At 45.9% G+C, this 16,319-nt stretch overlaps 1 protein-coding gene across 4 annotated transcripts in view; it reads left to right on the plus strand.

Annotated features, from left to right (window-relative positions):
• The window catches only part of GMDS (GDP-mannose 4,6-dehydratase), a 479,880-nt gene that overhangs the window by 192,044 nt on the left and 271,517 nt on the right, over positions 1–16,319 (plus strand). For 3 of the 4 annotated variants that reach the window (XM_060163828.1, XM_060163830.1, XM_060163829.1), the window contains 2 exons: positions 10,277–10,469; positions 11,376–11,480. In XM_060163828.1, the coding sequence (XP_060019811.1) occupies positions 10,277–10,469; positions 11,376–11,480 (298 nt within the window). The remainder of the gene's footprint in view (positions 1–10,276; positions 10,470–11,375; positions 11,481–16,319) is intronic. The other variant, XM_060163831.1, reaches the window with a different exon arrangement.

Consider the following 16,319-nt stretch of genomic DNA (forward strand, 5'->3'; position numbering starts at 1 on the left):
CCAAGGCCAGCTCTGAAGATTCTGCTCAGCCTTGGCGGTTTTTAAAGGGAAGAATCTCAGTGAATCGTCGAGGCAGGAGGTTGGGTTCTGCATCCTTCTCCATGGTGTGCAGACCCTGACTCTCTTCAGATGTTATTTTGCCGGAGTGATCTGCCTGCAGAGTTGCTAAGGGGACTGCTGGGGTACAGAGCTCATCATTCTTGAACTGCTTAATTCTTTGTTCTTCTTTTAATCTAGGAAGAGAATCAACAGGCCACTTAGGTTCTTTCAGGGTTAGAGGGAAACAGAAATGGGCAAACAGGAAAGGGGCAAAAGAGCTGCTTTCATTTCCCCACTGTCAGACATCATTCCATTTCCACACGATTGGGGCAAAGTGCGTCTTCCGTAGCTGCTTCTTGCTGACATAGGTGCCGTGTTCTCAGAGTGGAAGATGACGACATGGGTCCGTAGCATCTCTTTGCTGACAATTTTAGTTGCCCGCGCAGAGCAAGCTACAATTATTTTGATGCCCACAAAGATATAGACTATTATGAGCACGAGTGTTAACCCCATTCTCTCGAGGCCACTTGTTGGAATTGTCTGGCCATGGACTCAGTTCTGCTCAAGATGGAGCAGTTTATGTCCTGGCTACAGTCTGGTCATCATGCACTTAGCTTGTCTCTCTGGCGGCAGTTACAGTGTCTGTCAAACAGCTCAGGACTGTGCATCCGAGTGAGTCTGTGAGTCTGTTGTCCTAATCATTAACAGCTTCGTTTCGTACCTGGGGGGCCCTGCAGGGTTCTGCTTGGTTCCGTTACTTAGTGAAACAAGCCTTTTGTACATTTCCTGCCCCTCCCTCTCTGCCCCCCCCCGAGGCTTAGATAGTTTTTCTGTATTATTCCTTCTAAAATTAATATACTATATGCTATTTTTGGAAGAAAAAGTAGGTCAAGAGAAATGGAGGCAAAAAGGACAGAAAACAGTTTGTTCCACGTGACAGGCTGTTGTCGTGGCCACTCTTAAGCTGTGACGACTGACAGACACTCGGACACGACCGTCTCCATGGGGTACAGCTCCCTGACCTGCTTCCCTGCCAGAAGTTCTCGCTCTGCTTCGTCTTAACGAGATTCTCTTCCCGCCGAGAACGGCGACCTGCATTACTGCACCTGTACACGTTGTAGCTTTCCAGACCCTCTGAACCATTTCAGGGCGTTCTCATTGTTTTGTTGTTGTGCTGTTCTGATGGTCTGTGGACTAAAGAATGATTAGCTATTTAGATGCAAAGGTCAGTGCTGAATTCCTACTTCGGTGTTACAATAGTGGCCACTCCAACTGTAGTGACAGAAGTCGGAAGATAGCAGTGATGCTTTATAGTAATAGTGCACACGGTTTCGGTCCTCCCGTGCACAACCTGGGTAACTGCTCAGGCTTTGTCGGTACTGAGGGCTCCCCAAATCCCCATCGCCTGAGTGGTAGTGTGCAACGAAAATTAAATCCTGTAGTCCTCTGGATTATCCTTAACAAATAGTTTTAATCCCTTAGTTAAACGTTTTAAGGCTGTTGGCTAAGTCCCCCTGATTTAGATAATCCCTCTATCCACTCCTGTGCCCTAGCCAGCAGTGGGCTTCAGGGCAGTTAGATCATTTCCTGTATGCGTGATTGAAATAATTCAGAAGATTAAAGTTGTAAACATTATAAACTAGGGCTCAGCTAGTTTGATTATTCACTTTTTGATTGTACGTCCAGCTCTGGTGTCACATGAATGCTTCAGTGTACTTATGTGGTTTTGGTTCTTAGTCTTGGAGGTCAGGAATCTATCGATGATTCAGACCATAGAATAATCAAAGATGTAACCGTGTGCCTTGACGTTTTGTGCATCAGACCCCGACATGGCAAAGGGAGCTTGTTAATGGGGGGGGGTTCTGAGCGAGACTGGGGGCTTTTCTTCTCGAAGCACGTTCTGAAATACTGGAATCTGTCACCCCCACCAATAGAGTCACCCTTGCCCTTGCTTAGGCTGTCGACTTCCGCAATCTGAGGAAGCCTGTGGATGTTCTCAGGATAAGTTCGTTACAAGTATTGTAACACAAAGCATAACACTGAAGATTACAGAGGAAACTGACTCGATTCATATGTTAACGTCACAGTATTTAAAAGCCAGGCTTGTGATCCAGCGATGTGACAATGTGGCACAGTGGTAGAGCAAAGCCTGAGGTGGGTCCGATAACCCCTGAGCCTCCAAAGCAGCGATGGGCAGAGTGACACTGAAAGGCCCCCAGCAATCCTGCCCCCGTGACAGACAGCGGGAGTGCCACCTGGTGCTGTTACTCTGGGGATCGTTGCCTGCACTCAAACCTGAAGGAGGTTCTAAACCTCAGGTAGACTTTAGTGAAAATGAAGGTGTCTGGTTTCTCACCCCAACCCCCTTGCCCCCTTCAGTTCTATCCGGGGACCCTGTGGACCCTTGGCCAACTGTCCCAGTGTGATTAATTTCACAGGCAGGCTTGCTTCTTACTTCTGCTTGCCTATAAGTAATCTCTAGAAAAACTAGATCATTACTCTCGGTGCCCTCGTCCCATGTGAAAATCATGGCAGGTTTTTGTTTTTCACCAGCTGATAAGCCTCTATAAAGTGGGCAGGAAAAGATGTCTGATGTGGCTCATTTGTGATAGGTGGAGTCACAGTATTTGTAAGTTACGATTTTCTGTGAAACCAGGGGTTTAGTTTAATTGTAATCTTTGTTCTTGAGTTATAGCCTATCTTCATTGAGAAAGCAAGAATGGGATCAGAGGTTCTTGGAGGTTACAGCAAATGGCAAGGAACTGGATCACTGAAGTGGGGGGAGAGCCCAACATTGGCAGCAGTGAAGATTCTCAAATTGAAGGACTGTCCTTGACACCGTCCTTTCCATGTCAGTGGACGGAGGAGCTGGCAGGTTTGGGAAGCAGTACAGTGTGGGCCTCAGGGCAGAATCCTGCTCTAAAGAAAGCTGCGCTTTAGGCAACCCTGAGACTAGGGAGACGGATTAACCAACATTTCAGTTTGTCTTAATGGATAAGAAGTAAACTTGTGAAGAAACGTGCCCCACGTCTGTTCCACAAAAGTCTCACGTCCTGCCGTGTGCTGAGCAGTCGGGTGAGAGTGGAGAGCCCTGGCCCCGCGTGGGCCGTGGACGGATGGCTCTCACCAGGTCAGAGTCTTCAGGAGTCTGGGGTGGTGTCTTGTCCAAACACGGTGAACGTTCCGATTCACCGTGGGAGTTGTTAGTCACCTTGAAGTATTTCAGAAACTTACGGAAACTACGTATGAATTTACGTTGGGCATAGGAAGGCTCACAGAGACGTGTCCTTTGTTTAGTCTGGCTAGAATTCATCACTCCGGTGGACTAATAACCTTACGATTGTTAGATGTTTCAAATTATCATTATAAATGTTTTTGAACAAAAAATATAATTGTGGTAAAACAAGGAAAAATCATAAAATTGGGCTTACGAATGTCGGGAATGAAAGGTTCTGCGCTGGGCCTTGGCGGGGCTGGAGGCACAGAGAGCTGAGGCTGGGTGTGAGTCCCCAGGGAGGAGGCCGGTTGAAGTGATGCCCTTCCTCTGTTCTGTTCCGCCTGCTGAACACGCTGCAGACCGCATCCAGGGCCTCCTCCAGAATGGCCTCTCCTGCTGTTTACTGATCAGTTCCTTCTGTTTCCGTCCCTTTCCTCCGTCTGAACTGGAGGCCCTTGACCTCCCGGCGTGGGCAGAGGGCACTGTCCGTCCTATGGCTCGTGCTGCCCCCAGGAGGACGCCCCCATCTTCACCTGCTCACGTGGGCCGCCGCCTCCCCGAGCCCTTCTTTCCTCTGTCCTGCTCGTCTCTCCTCTAGGGTTCTGTCCCCCGCCCCTCAGTCCCTGTGCTGTCGCCTTGTGGCCCCTTCACTCCCCTTTCTGACCTGTTCCCGGCAGGCAGGTGAGCCCCCCTGCTGCTACTCAGGGCACGGTGCCCTGCTGCTCCGGGGGCTGCCCTGGACGGGGATGCGCCCTCCCCAGGCCCCTCGGGGAAGCCCTCGGGGTCCCTCCGGGCCGCGCCTGCCTTGCCTTGACTGCCCTTCCGCTAACACAGTTTTGTGTCTCGGCCCAGCTGCTAAGGAACCGGCGGCTCTGGAGGGCGGCTGCTCGCTGAGAGCCTGATTCACGTGGAAAGGGATGTTTTATTGTTGTTCTCCTTGATTAATAACTTTCACTTGCAGATTCCAAGTCCCGAGGAGCAGCGACTGGCGCGGCTGCCTGTGCGGTCCCAGCATCTCCAGCTCCCGTGCTTCTGGGAGTCAGATGCTGCAGGGGCGCCCTGGCCTCTGGGGCGTGTCTTTTCCCACATACAGTTCTTCTGCAGCAACGATCTTCTCTTTTTCTGAGGCGACATCTCTAGTCAGGAAACTGGGGCTCCTTCGTTGGGGTTTTAAAACTCAAATTTTCTGCCTATGTGAACTTCACTGCATTATTAACTAGGTAATATTAATGATAGGGTCATTGAGAAATTACGTGTCCACACTTCAGGGCTCGGGCCGTCGCGTTCGTTCAGGTTCTGTTTCTGGAGCACCTTATGTGAGACGGGCAGGCTTCTCACTGGTAGGAGAACAGAACAGACAGACAGACACACACACACACACACACAAACAAGCACGGCTCCTGTGCTGGGGGGCTTCCAGGCAGTTGACGACTTGAGGGTCACAAGGCGACTGCCCTGGGGAGACCCCCTCAGGGAGGGGTGAAGCGGGCCGTCTGCTCCGGACGGTGGAATCATCATTGTTCTTTGCTTCCTTTGGTGTGAGGCCTCGCGCTCTGAGCCAGGCCTGCCGGGACCGCAGCCTGCTACAGTGAAAACACTTCCAGAATTTACGTTCCAGTCTGCAGGCTGTGCGGAAGTGCAGGGCAGACCTTCAGCTCCTGCATCTGGGTCCCCACAGCCCTCGGGGGACCGTTCCTAAATCGCTGTTGTCGTTGTTTCAGGAAAGGCTGTGATTTACCACTTCTCTCTGAATGAGGATAATTCTGGGATATCTGTGTGTATCTCTGAATGTCGATAAGGGCAATCTGCTTTATATTTGAACTTAAATTTACTGTTTTCCCGTGGCTTCAGATGCCCTGGTTCTTGGAAGCTCTGTGACTGCTCTGACAGCACCTGGTGGGCGAATGTGTCGGCGACCAGGTCTTTGGTTATATCACCAACCTGCTTCCTCCACACCCGTTTCCCAGCTGTGGCCTAAGATGGGCTCCTTTGCTCTGAATTGTACATCGCCATGTGGTGGAACCGTTAAGCCTTCGTCATATTTGTTATGCTAAAGTTTTGAAGTTTACATAGAATTTCACTTACCTTGCTCCTTGAAATTTTACCTATTTCAGTACGATTAAATTATCAACCTCCTTCTATCATTGTGATAGCCCATTTTTTTCTACTAGTTTTTGTAGTTTTATTTTGGTATTTGTGTGTTTGACATTTAAATCTCAGTAGCTACCATGCTGTCTTCACTCATCCAGCAAATACTGGACAAGCTGTGTTTCAGGCACGGGGGGTTCCTGTAGGACGAGAGCGCATCCCCGCTCTCGGGAGCTTCGCTTTAATGGAGGAGATGGTGAGTAAGTAATCAGATCAGCGTGAAGGCTGGATAAACGGAGATGAGGGGCTTTGGGCCTTTTAGGTAGACAGGAAGGCAGGGCAGGCCCCTGTGAAGGGGGACCGTTTGCACAGAGATGGGGGGGCAGAGACGGACCGGCGCTGCACACGGAGGGGCCGCGAGTCCAAGGCTGAGGCCGCAGTCGGGGGGGAGGGGCCGCAGTTGAACTTGCTGGGGCTCCTGGGGTGCTTCCTGTGAAAGGGGGCCGGCAGGGAAGTGGGCAGACACGCTTAGGGCCCGTGAACCCTGAGGGCGGAGGAGTCGTCCAGGCTCCCTAGGGTTCCGTTGGGAGCATCAGGGGAGTACGTGCCATTTCAGCAGAGGGAGAGGGGACAAGCGAAGAGCGCTTTGGGGGCAGCATGAAGAATTCCGTTCAGGTCAGGTGAGTGTGAGATGATGTCCTCAAATGGGATGAGACATGAGGCCTCTGCTCAGGGCCGGGCAGGCCTGCGCACAGGAGTTTGATTTGGGACAGCTGGTGGGGGAGGGGAGAAGAAGCAGTGCTGAGCCCGGGGCTGGAGAGGGGGTGGCCGGGTGGCACAAGAGCCCGGGAAGCTGCCCCCCATGAGTGCGGGGAGAGCTAGGAGGATGCGGGGTTCCGAAGCCACGCCAGAAAATGTTGCTACAAGGGGAGGGCGGGACGGTACTTGTAGGCTTGGGTGTTTTGATCCGTCCGTTTTTTGTTCTCCCTGCTGGGTGAGGTCAGTGTCTGCTGTTGTCCGAGTCCTCAGGCCTCTGAAGGGGTGGGCTGTGTCGGGCTGGAAATACACTCCAGAGCCATCCTGTAGTTTTGAGAAAACGTGGAAAATGATGATAACAATTTTGAAAACTACTCAGTCTTGGCTCGGAATGTAACTGTGGTTCATTTCAGGGGTCAGAAGGCTTTTTCTGTAAAGGGCCAGATAGTAAATATTTTCACTGCTGTTACAGTGTGAAAGCAGTCATAGAAAACACATCAACCAATGAGTGTGTCTGTATTCCTAGACGCCTTGAGGACAAAAACAGGACAGAGCCACGTTTGGCCCACGGGCTGTATGTGACTTTCCAGACCCCTGATGCTTTGATGTCTTTCAGAATATGACACTTGTAACTCTTAGGGGTTTATGAAGCTGAAAGTACTATTCTCATGTTTTCCTTTTAAAGGAAGCCACTTAATTTGTTACTCTGTATTGTAAACACTTTGTGGACAGTTGGATTTGATCAGCCAATCCTACTCCCCAACACTTTAAATAGCAAGCGTGCGCTTAAGTCTTGGTGGAGTTTCCTAAAATCTGTGTACGTGGAGCCACACCCCACCCCACGCTCCTGCCTCAGTTACTTTTTTCAGCCTAAGTGCTTTTAATTCTTTTCCATGATTTATGTTCTTTGAAGAAGAACCTATGAATTATCTAAACTGGGTTCCCTAGCATATGTAAAAGCTTTTAAGGTGTGCAAAGGCTTCTTAATCTGTGTTGCAGTGATTGAGGGTCAGCGTGCACATAACATGGGATCTACGCAGCATATGCACCACTAGCCGTTCTCTTCATGTAGCTGTTTAGATAGTGTGTATACACATGAAGAAATAGCCAAAGAAAGAAAAAAACCAATGTTCTCTTTGCTGTTCAGACTTGGGTGATCCCATCCAAAGGATGAACAATATTACTGGGTATGAATTTATATGTAAAAATATTTAGGTCCTGGCTTGACAGGTTCCTAGCGTGAGAAAGGAGCTCCTGGTGCAGCGGGGCTTCACCTGCAGCCCGGGAGCCCCTGGAAGCTGTAGGCCACACCGCGTGTGTGTGTGCATGCGTGTGTGTGCGTGTGGGTGCACGCTTGCACACACGTGCATTTCTCTGTCTTGTCCGAGTGTCCGAGGTTGTCATGAGACCCCGGCAGAGTCCGCCCCCCGGGACGGCCGTGCCCCGCTTCCCCAGCGAGCGCCTCGCCTGTCCGCACCTCAGCCCTGCTGCTCCCCACGTTTGTGTGACTTTATCAAGTCAGTTTCTTTGAATCTCAGGGCCTCCTTTCTCTTTCTCCTAGAATTGTAAAGCTCCAAAAAAAAGCACTTTTGAATTGTGAAGTGTCCTATAAGTGTTTGTCTGTGGCGTTATACCACGAGAACACTGCATCCAGGGGGAGCATTTGAGTGGTTGGAGTGAGCTGGGGAGAGGGTGGTCTCAGCAGGTGGTCCCAGAGCCCCGATACCCCGTCGCCTGAGGCCTGCTCAGGGCGCTGTCCCCTCAACCTGGGCCACAGCTTTTCCTGAGAACAAGATGGCCCAGTACCAAGACTATTTGTTGGGGAAAGAATAGCCTTTTCAGCAAATGTTGCTGAGATAACTGGACATCCATATGCAAACATATCACATATAAAAATTAACTAGAACTGGGGAGTGGGCAAAATGGGTGAAGGGGGTCAAAAGGTACAAACGTCTAGTCATGCAATAAATAAGTAGTGAGGATGTAAGAGCAGCATGGTGACTAGAGTTAAGAATACTGTATTGTATATTTGAAAGTTACTAAGAAAACAGAGTCTAACGGTTCTCATCAGAAAAAAAGAATTTTTGTAACTCTGTGGTGATGGATATTAACTAGACTTATCAAGGTGATTATTTTGCGATATATACGTATATCAAGTCATTATGTTGTACACCTGAAATTAATATAATGTTGTATGTTAATTATATCTTAATGAAAGAAAAAAAACCACAATGACATACCATTTCACACCCACTAGGACGTCCATAATCAAAAAGCCAGACCACGAGAGGTACAGGTGGGCGTGGAGAAACTGGAGCCCTTATCACTGCGGGGGAGACTGTGAAATGGTGCAGCCAGTTTGGGAAACAGTATGGCAGGTCCTCGAAATGGTACACACACGACTCTAGGTATAGATCCAACAGAAATGAAAATATGATGTGTGAAAGAAGCCAGTCACTAAAGGCCGCGTGTTAGATGTGACCCCCTTTAGAGGAAATGTCCAGAACAGGTAGATGCATAGAGACAGAAAGTAGGTCAGTAGCTGCCAGGCTGGGGATGGACGGATGGGAAGTGAGTGCCGATCGGTACAGAGTTTCTTTTGGGGATGAGGAAGACGTTCTGGAATTAGATGGTGCTGATGATTGTAGAATGCTGTGAATATACTGAAAACCACTGAGTTGTAAACTTTAAAGGGTGAATTTATGGTATGTAAATTTCATTGCAATAAACTGTTACGTAAAAAGAGTAAAATAGCCCCAAATCTGCTTTCTTGGCTTTGAAAGATTGTGGGTGAAACATACTTTTTTCTGTTTTGTCTCATGGTTGCCTGTGAGCTTTACCGACCTAGAGAACAGGGGTGAGTCTGTGACCTGAGTCAGGTCCCTGACGGGCAGGCCCGGAAGTTCGCTGAATGCCCTGAGCCAGGGACAAAGCGGCAGAAGGAATCGGGGGACACTCGGCCCAGAGAGGGGCTTCCAGGGGAAGCTGAGGCCTCAGCAGACGATGGGGAGTGTGGCCGCGTGTCCAGCTGTATTTGGCCTGTGAATAAACCAGAGACGGAGAATTTCAGCGTTATTAGTTTAGGAGATTTGAATATTCGGTTAATTTGTTTATTGTGCTTAGAAATGATTTAAGAAAAAAGCACATCAGTCACATTCATTTTTAAAGAAAACATTCGAGAACTGCAAAACACTGAATTATTCCTTAACACACTCTTCTTAAAAGTCAGTCAACTCAATATGCATTGGCATCTTTCTGTATTCAGTGTGTTTTATAATTAAAAGATATGTCATGTACATAGTATACTAAAAAGTCAATCTTGTAGCTTAATTAAAAATAGAAAATAAAGCAATTCTTTTTAAAATCAACTGTGTTCTCATCACATGTTCTCAAACTTACCTGTGCATAAAAGTCAACTGGGACTCATTAAAAATGTGGGTTTCCTAGGCTCCCCAAGAGATTGGTTCCACCTGAATTTTTCAGGAACACCCCGGTCATTCTGAGGAGCAGAGGTGTGCACTTTGAAAGGCACGGCCCTGGGGACCTCAGCCTGGAGTTAGGAGGTGATGTACGTGGCCGAAGTGTTCCTCTTGTTACCGTAGGCCATTAATACCTAGTTCTTAAGGTATTTTGCAGCCACTTGATGTTAGAAGCAGATGACATCCATATTCTGATTCTGCTGCGAGAGAATAATATTTCCTCACAAGCATAATGTTTCACAGTAGGAGAAGTTGCGGTCTGTCCCCCCAGAAGCGCCTTTGTCGCTGGTGCCCGTTCACGTGGTCCCGTCTTCCCCTGCGCCTTTGTTGCTGGCGCCCGTTCACGTGGTTCCGTGTTCCCCTGCGCCTTTGTTGCTGGCGCCCCTTCACGTGGTGCCGTGTTCCCGTGTTCCCCTGCGCCTTTGTTGCTGGCGCCCGTTCACGTGGTCCCGTCTTCCCCTGCGCCTTTGTTGCTGGCGCCCATTCACGTGGTCCCGTCTTCCCCTGCGCCTTTGTTGCTGGCGCCCGTTCACGTGGTCCCGTCTTCCCCTGCGCCTTTGTTGCTGGCGCCCGTTCACGTGGTCCCGTGTTCCCCTGCGCCTTTGTTGCTGGCGCCCATTCACGTGGTCCCGTCTTCCCCTGCGCCTTTGTTGCTGGCGCTCATTCACGTGGTCCCGTCTTCCCCTGCTCTCTCCAGATTTCTTTTGACCTGGCTGAATATACTGCGGACGTCGATGGGGTCGGCACCTTACGGCTTCTGGATGCAGTGAAGACCTGTGGCCTTATCAACTCTGTGAAGTTCTACCAAGCCTCAACAAGCGAGCTTTACGGGAAAGTGCAGGAAATACCGCAGAAGGAGACCACTCCTTTCTACCCGCGCTCGCCATACGGTGAGGATGCGCACGGGCTCGGTTCTCTGTGCTCCTGAGGTGCTTCCGCCTGGACGCTGTTCCTGTCTCGTGGCTGAGGTCACGTGGTGTGAGAGCAACGTTGAAGCAACCTAACGGGGCCGGACTTGCTGGTCAGACATCTTTGTGTTGTGCTCACCGCAGGTTTTTTTTTTATATATAAATTTATTTATTTATTTATTTATTTTTGGCTGTGTTGGGTCTTTTTTTCTTTTTCTTTTTAACACCTTTATTGGAGTATAATTGCTTTACAATGGTGTGTTAGTTTCTTGTTTATAACATCATCGCAGGTTCTTGCTGCCGTCTCCTCCAGGGTGAAACGTGCTGCACTGCTTCACCCTTCCAGATGGGCCGCTTTAAAAGGAAAATTAGGTCCAGCAAGATTCTTTTTACTGAACTCTTGAGGTTGTGCTGAAGTGATACGGCCTGGTGTTTTTGATTCCATTTCCCTGATGAAATTCTCCCTGAGCTCAAACCCTTAAACAAACAAAAATGATAAAAATTGAAAGCTGCTAGAATATTAAGCGCCCGTATTTTTCACTTCTTAATTCTTTAAAACTAAGAAAAAAGGGATTAGACTTAAGAAAGGTCAGTTTGATATACTGCACACACTACAGTTGAGGGAATTAGATTGTGAAGGAACGAACTGTGATTATTACAGAAGGACGAAATTCTTAAGTATTTCCTTGTCACGTGGTTAACTGGCAAAGAAACCTTTATTTTGTCTTTGGCTTTTGAATCATTTTTTTCTCTACGTTGATACATTACATATTGTAAATACTGCACGTTGTTACTTGTTTAAGTGAAAATGGCTGTCTTTTATAATAAGACACTGTCTTTTATAACAATCACTGTCTTTTATTTGCTTTTAAAAAATTATTCCAACAGGGGCAGCAAAGCTCTATGCCTATTGGATTGTGGTGAACTTCCGGGAGGCGTATAATCTGTTTGCAGTGAATGGCATCCTCTTCAATCATGAGAGCCCCAGGAGAGGTTGGTATAGGTACTGATGGGAAGAGAGTGTCAGGCTCCACGGCAGGAACGTCACACGTGTGTGTGTGTGTGTGTGTGCCCGCGCGTGCGCTGCACGTGTGCTGTACAGACTGGGAATGTTTCACATCTGTTTTTAACTATGTGAATGTCAGAAGTGGTAAATGAGGAAATGTAAACCCAGCCTTAATCACCTATTAACTTTGTTAGAGTTTTTATTCAACGTGGTGCCGAGCAGTGTCCCAATTTTACCATTTCCTTTGGTAGGTCGCATCAAGTGAGTTTTAACCCGAGTGTCAGGAAGTGTCCTTGGGATGCAAGGAGCTGAGCAGGAGCCAGGGCTTGTTCGCCAAGTCACTGTCACTCATGAAGGCTCTACCTGTGGCGTCTTTCTGTTTTTACTTTGAATCCATTGGATATTCAGTATTCTTATTTTACATTCCATTTAAACAGACATCCAGAAGTTTCTGTGCTTCTAGAGTATGTCTTAAGATACGTTTGAAATCACTTCTTATATTTAGAATCGTTATTGTTTTTTTTTTTTTTTCCAGAAAATCATATTTGTTTGCATTGGCTTGTTTCCTTTTCGTGGTTGTCATTGAGACTATTAGCAACATGCCAGCTCTCCTGTTGCAGATATTAGGTTTTAAGTAAGAAAATGTGTACTCCTTTCATTACTTCTGACTTACTGAAGCATGAGAAATCTTTACTAAACATGTGTACTCTGCAAAGTAAAAGTTATCTGTATAATCTAATTCTAAGAAGTTTTATTAAATTTCACTATCATTTAGCCTTTTAGCTTGAGAATGAATGAGAAATCCAACTTCGTAAGTTGTTTCATGCCCAACAATTAGTAATGCTTATAACTTCGTCAATGAAATTTTATGTGACTGTGTAGCCACGTAATTAAACCAGCAAGTCATGAGGAAAGATTAAAGTGACATTTATACAGGTGTGTTTAGTGGCAATACATTTTTATTTCATAATTGCATAGGTTAAAAATTCCCACGATGGGCTGTGGAAGCTATTGTTGGAAAGGAAAGTGAGTGACCGGGCAGCCAGGAATGTTTCTTTCACTCAGCTCCATGGATCTGGATGTCCTGACTAGAGGGGAGGAGAAGGAAGGCCTCAGCCGTCCTTGCCTCCAGACTGGGCGGCAGTGTTGGGGATCGACCGTCAGGCCTCCTCAGTCGCAGACGTGTTGGTGCATTTTGTCTGGGTTTCTGTGCTTCCCCCCTCAACTTTTCCACTGGCAAAAAAGAAATACAGCTCAATTGTTTCGGGTGAGGTTAGGATAGGGAAAAACATTTAGTTGTAGAAGAAGGAGACAAATTTAAATGTAACCCCCCATCTTCTATTTGCATATCTCCTAATGAGAACTTTTTTTGTTTTGTTGATATTAATCACTTTTTTAAAAAATTTATTTTAAAAGTAATATTTCTTTTTAAAAATCATTTTTTTTAATTGAAGTATGGTTGAGTCAGGTGTTAGTTTCAGGTGTACAGCAAAGTGATTCAGATATAGATATATATAAAATTTTCAGATTCCTTTCCCATGTAGGTTATTACAAAATATTGAGTACAATTTCCTGTGCTGTACAGTAGGTCCTTGTTGTTTATCCATTTTATGTATAGTAGTGTGTATGTCAATCCCAAATTCCTAATTTATCCCTCCCCTCCCACCTTTCCCCTTTGGTAACCATAAGTTTGTTTTCTATGTCTGTAAGTCTGTTTCTGTTCTGTAAGTACGTTCATATGTATCATTTTTTTTAGATTCCACATATAACTGGTATCCTATGATATTTGTCTTTGCCTGACTTACTGCACTTAGTATGATAATCTCTAGGTCCATCCATGTTGCTGCAAATGGCATTCTTTCTTTTTTATGGCCCAGTAATATTCCATTGAATATATAGGTACCACATCTTCTTTATCCATTCATCTGTCAACAGACATTTAGGTTGCTTCCGGGTCTTGGCTATTGTAAATAGTGCTGCAATGAACATTGGGACACATGTATCTTTTTGAATCATAGTTTTGTCTGGATATATGCCCAGGAGTGGGATTCTAGGATCATATGGTAGTTGTACTTTTACTTTTTTAAGGAACCTCCATACTGTTCTCCATAGTGGCTGCACCAATTTACATTCCCACCAACAGTGCAGGAGGGTTCCCTTTTTTTTCTCCACACCCTCTCCAGCATTTATTATTTGTAGGCTTTTTGATGGTAGCCATTCTGACTGGTGTGAGGTGATACCAAATGGGACCTAATTAAACTTAAAAGCTTTTGTACAGCAAAGGAAACCATAAACAAAATGAAAAGACAAGGTACAGGATGGGAGAAAATATTTGCAAATGATGCAGCTGACAAGGGATTAATCTCCAAAATATACAAACAGCTCATACGGCTCAATAGCAAAAAGCAAACAACCCAATCAAAAAATGGGCAGAAAATCTAAGTAGACATTTCTCCAAAGAAGACATACAGATGGCCAACAGGCACATGAAAAGATGCTCAACATTGTTAATTATTAGAGGAATGCAAATCAAAACTGAAAGTAATGCTTCTTTTTTTTTTTAAAGAAAAGTGAACAGTACAGGAGGGTATAAGGAGAAAAGAGTTCCCTCCCTCACACCGACTCCCAGCCCCATCCTCAGGCCCACTGTTGACTTTCCTTCAGAAGTGGCGCAAGCGTCTCCACGTCAAACATAATAGGTGTCCACCTCCATGACAGTAGGTAGTTCCATACATAGTGTTCTGCGTCTAGGGCTGAATGCACAAAGCACACACCACTTTGTTTTGTTTTATTATATATCTAGAACCAATGATATCTCATTCTTTATTTCATTTATATACTCGAATAATGGAAAATAATTAAAATAGAGTATGTGTGAAACTGATGTGATACTTATCTGATATCTAATAGTTAATACTTAGAGTATTTCTTGAAACTTGAAAATTAATTTTCATATTAAATTAATCTGATAGTAGTATTGTTGTTTTGTCACAGTTAATTGTTATTTTTTAAGGAGGTTCTTTGCCAGACTGAGAATTTCTTCATGGTAGGGACTACATTATGTTCCTAAGTCAGCAGCATCTAAAACAGTGCCTACCTGCTAATAAGCATTCAATAAATATTGTATAAGTTTCAGGTGTACACCATAGTGATTCAGTTTTTAAAGGTAATATGCCATTGTAGTCATTATAAAATATTGGCTATATTCCCTGTGCTGTGCAATATATTCTTCTAGCTTATTTATTTTATACATAGTAGTTGGTAGCAAACTGTTTTGAAGTAAAGATTCTGTCTGATATACTTTAGTAAACACCCAGAATTCACTTTTAATTGCCGCTAGCTTGTACGCCTGTGATTGCTCTAGTACTTTGAGTGAGTGTATTTTCTTAAGTAGGTTGATCATTTGTCTGCACCTCAGTCCTTCCACCCTGTTATCTCGGGGAGCACTTTTTTCTAGTTGCTGCAGTGGTAAACCTCGGTCTCGTCTAAGGTACATCATCACAAATGCCCGATTAAGTAGAGCCCAAATGGATGCTGCTTTTTTGGGACATGTACTTTTTCTCTAACAAAAAACAATTGGCAAGGCCCATTTTGACTGCATGAATAACATTTCATGAGAATTCCTGACTTTAAAAGGTATGGAAGAAGTATTTTTTAATACAAAGATATTCTAGACCAGAGCTTGGCAAACTGGCTGGTGGGCCCAGTCCAGCCCACCTGGTTATTTTTGTAGGTGAAGTGTCCTTGGAGCCCGGTAACGTCCAGGTGTTACACAGTATCCGTGGCTGCTTCCACAGTGGAGGCCTGGGTCCTGCAAAGCCTCAAATGTTGACTGTCTGCCCTCTAAGAAAATGTCTGCCGCCCCCTCCCCCCGGGGGAATAGTTAGATCCTCAACAGCAAGAAACGGTTCACGTGGGTTTAGTATGGGATTCTCCCGAGGCCGCAAGATAGTCTGATAGAAAGATTTCCAATAAACATTAAAGTCACATTGAGTCAGAAGTTAACCCACCCGTAGCAGAACTCCTGAAGTGTGTTGTCAGTTGGGGGTTCCCCTGTGCTTTGCCGAAGTACCAAGGGGGCACCCAGGTGACCTGGCAGCTGAGCAGGACCCAGCAGTCCTCCCTTCAGGACGCGCCGTCACCAGGCTTCGCCCGCAGTGTGTGTCTTTTCTCCTTTGCAGTCCTCGGTGGTTCTCTTTAAGGATGCTTGCTTCGTTATGTGATGAGAAGTTCATGGTAGCTCTGAAGGTAGTCAGGGTCACCTGTGGTTGGCACAGAACTGACAGTGGGGAATCACTGATCTAGTGAAGAAAGCCATGATCCGGGGACGGGGCCCGTTTCCCTCTGCCATCTCTGCCCATTCTTTCAGTGACGGCTGGTTGGTACATGTGCTCATGCTTTAGGTTTGCTTTTTAGAAAGCGTAGTCACTTGAGTAACATTTACTGCAAATTAACAGTGAATGATAGTTTAAATTCTAGAATTACATGTCCATAAAGGCATGAAAATGTCTGTATCATCATATGTTCTGTGAGTAACTACCACTATGTATTATATGATGATATTCACAGACATGAACATGGTGCTTTTATTCATAAGCACTCAACTTGTCAAAATAAAAACATGTTCTGTTTAAATTAGGAGAATAGTTGCTTTATTTCACGGATAAATTGTGCAGAACTGGACACGTATCTGAAAAACTTTTTCTTCTCCTTTTGTTTCTCCAAAGTTGAACTTCTTTATCTGTTTAACTTACCTATTTCTACATCTACATGTACATAAATACATGTAGCATTCTGTTAGCCACAGATGTGGCAGTGGTGCCACC

The sequence above is a fragment of the Lagenorhynchus albirostris genome, chromosome 10 (assembly GCF_949774975.1).
Source record: "Lagenorhynchus albirostris chromosome 10, mLagAlb1.1, whole genome shotgun sequence".
Taxonomy (NCBI): domain Eukaryota; kingdom Metazoa; phylum Chordata; class Mammalia; order Artiodactyla; family Delphinidae; genus Lagenorhynchus; species Lagenorhynchus albirostris.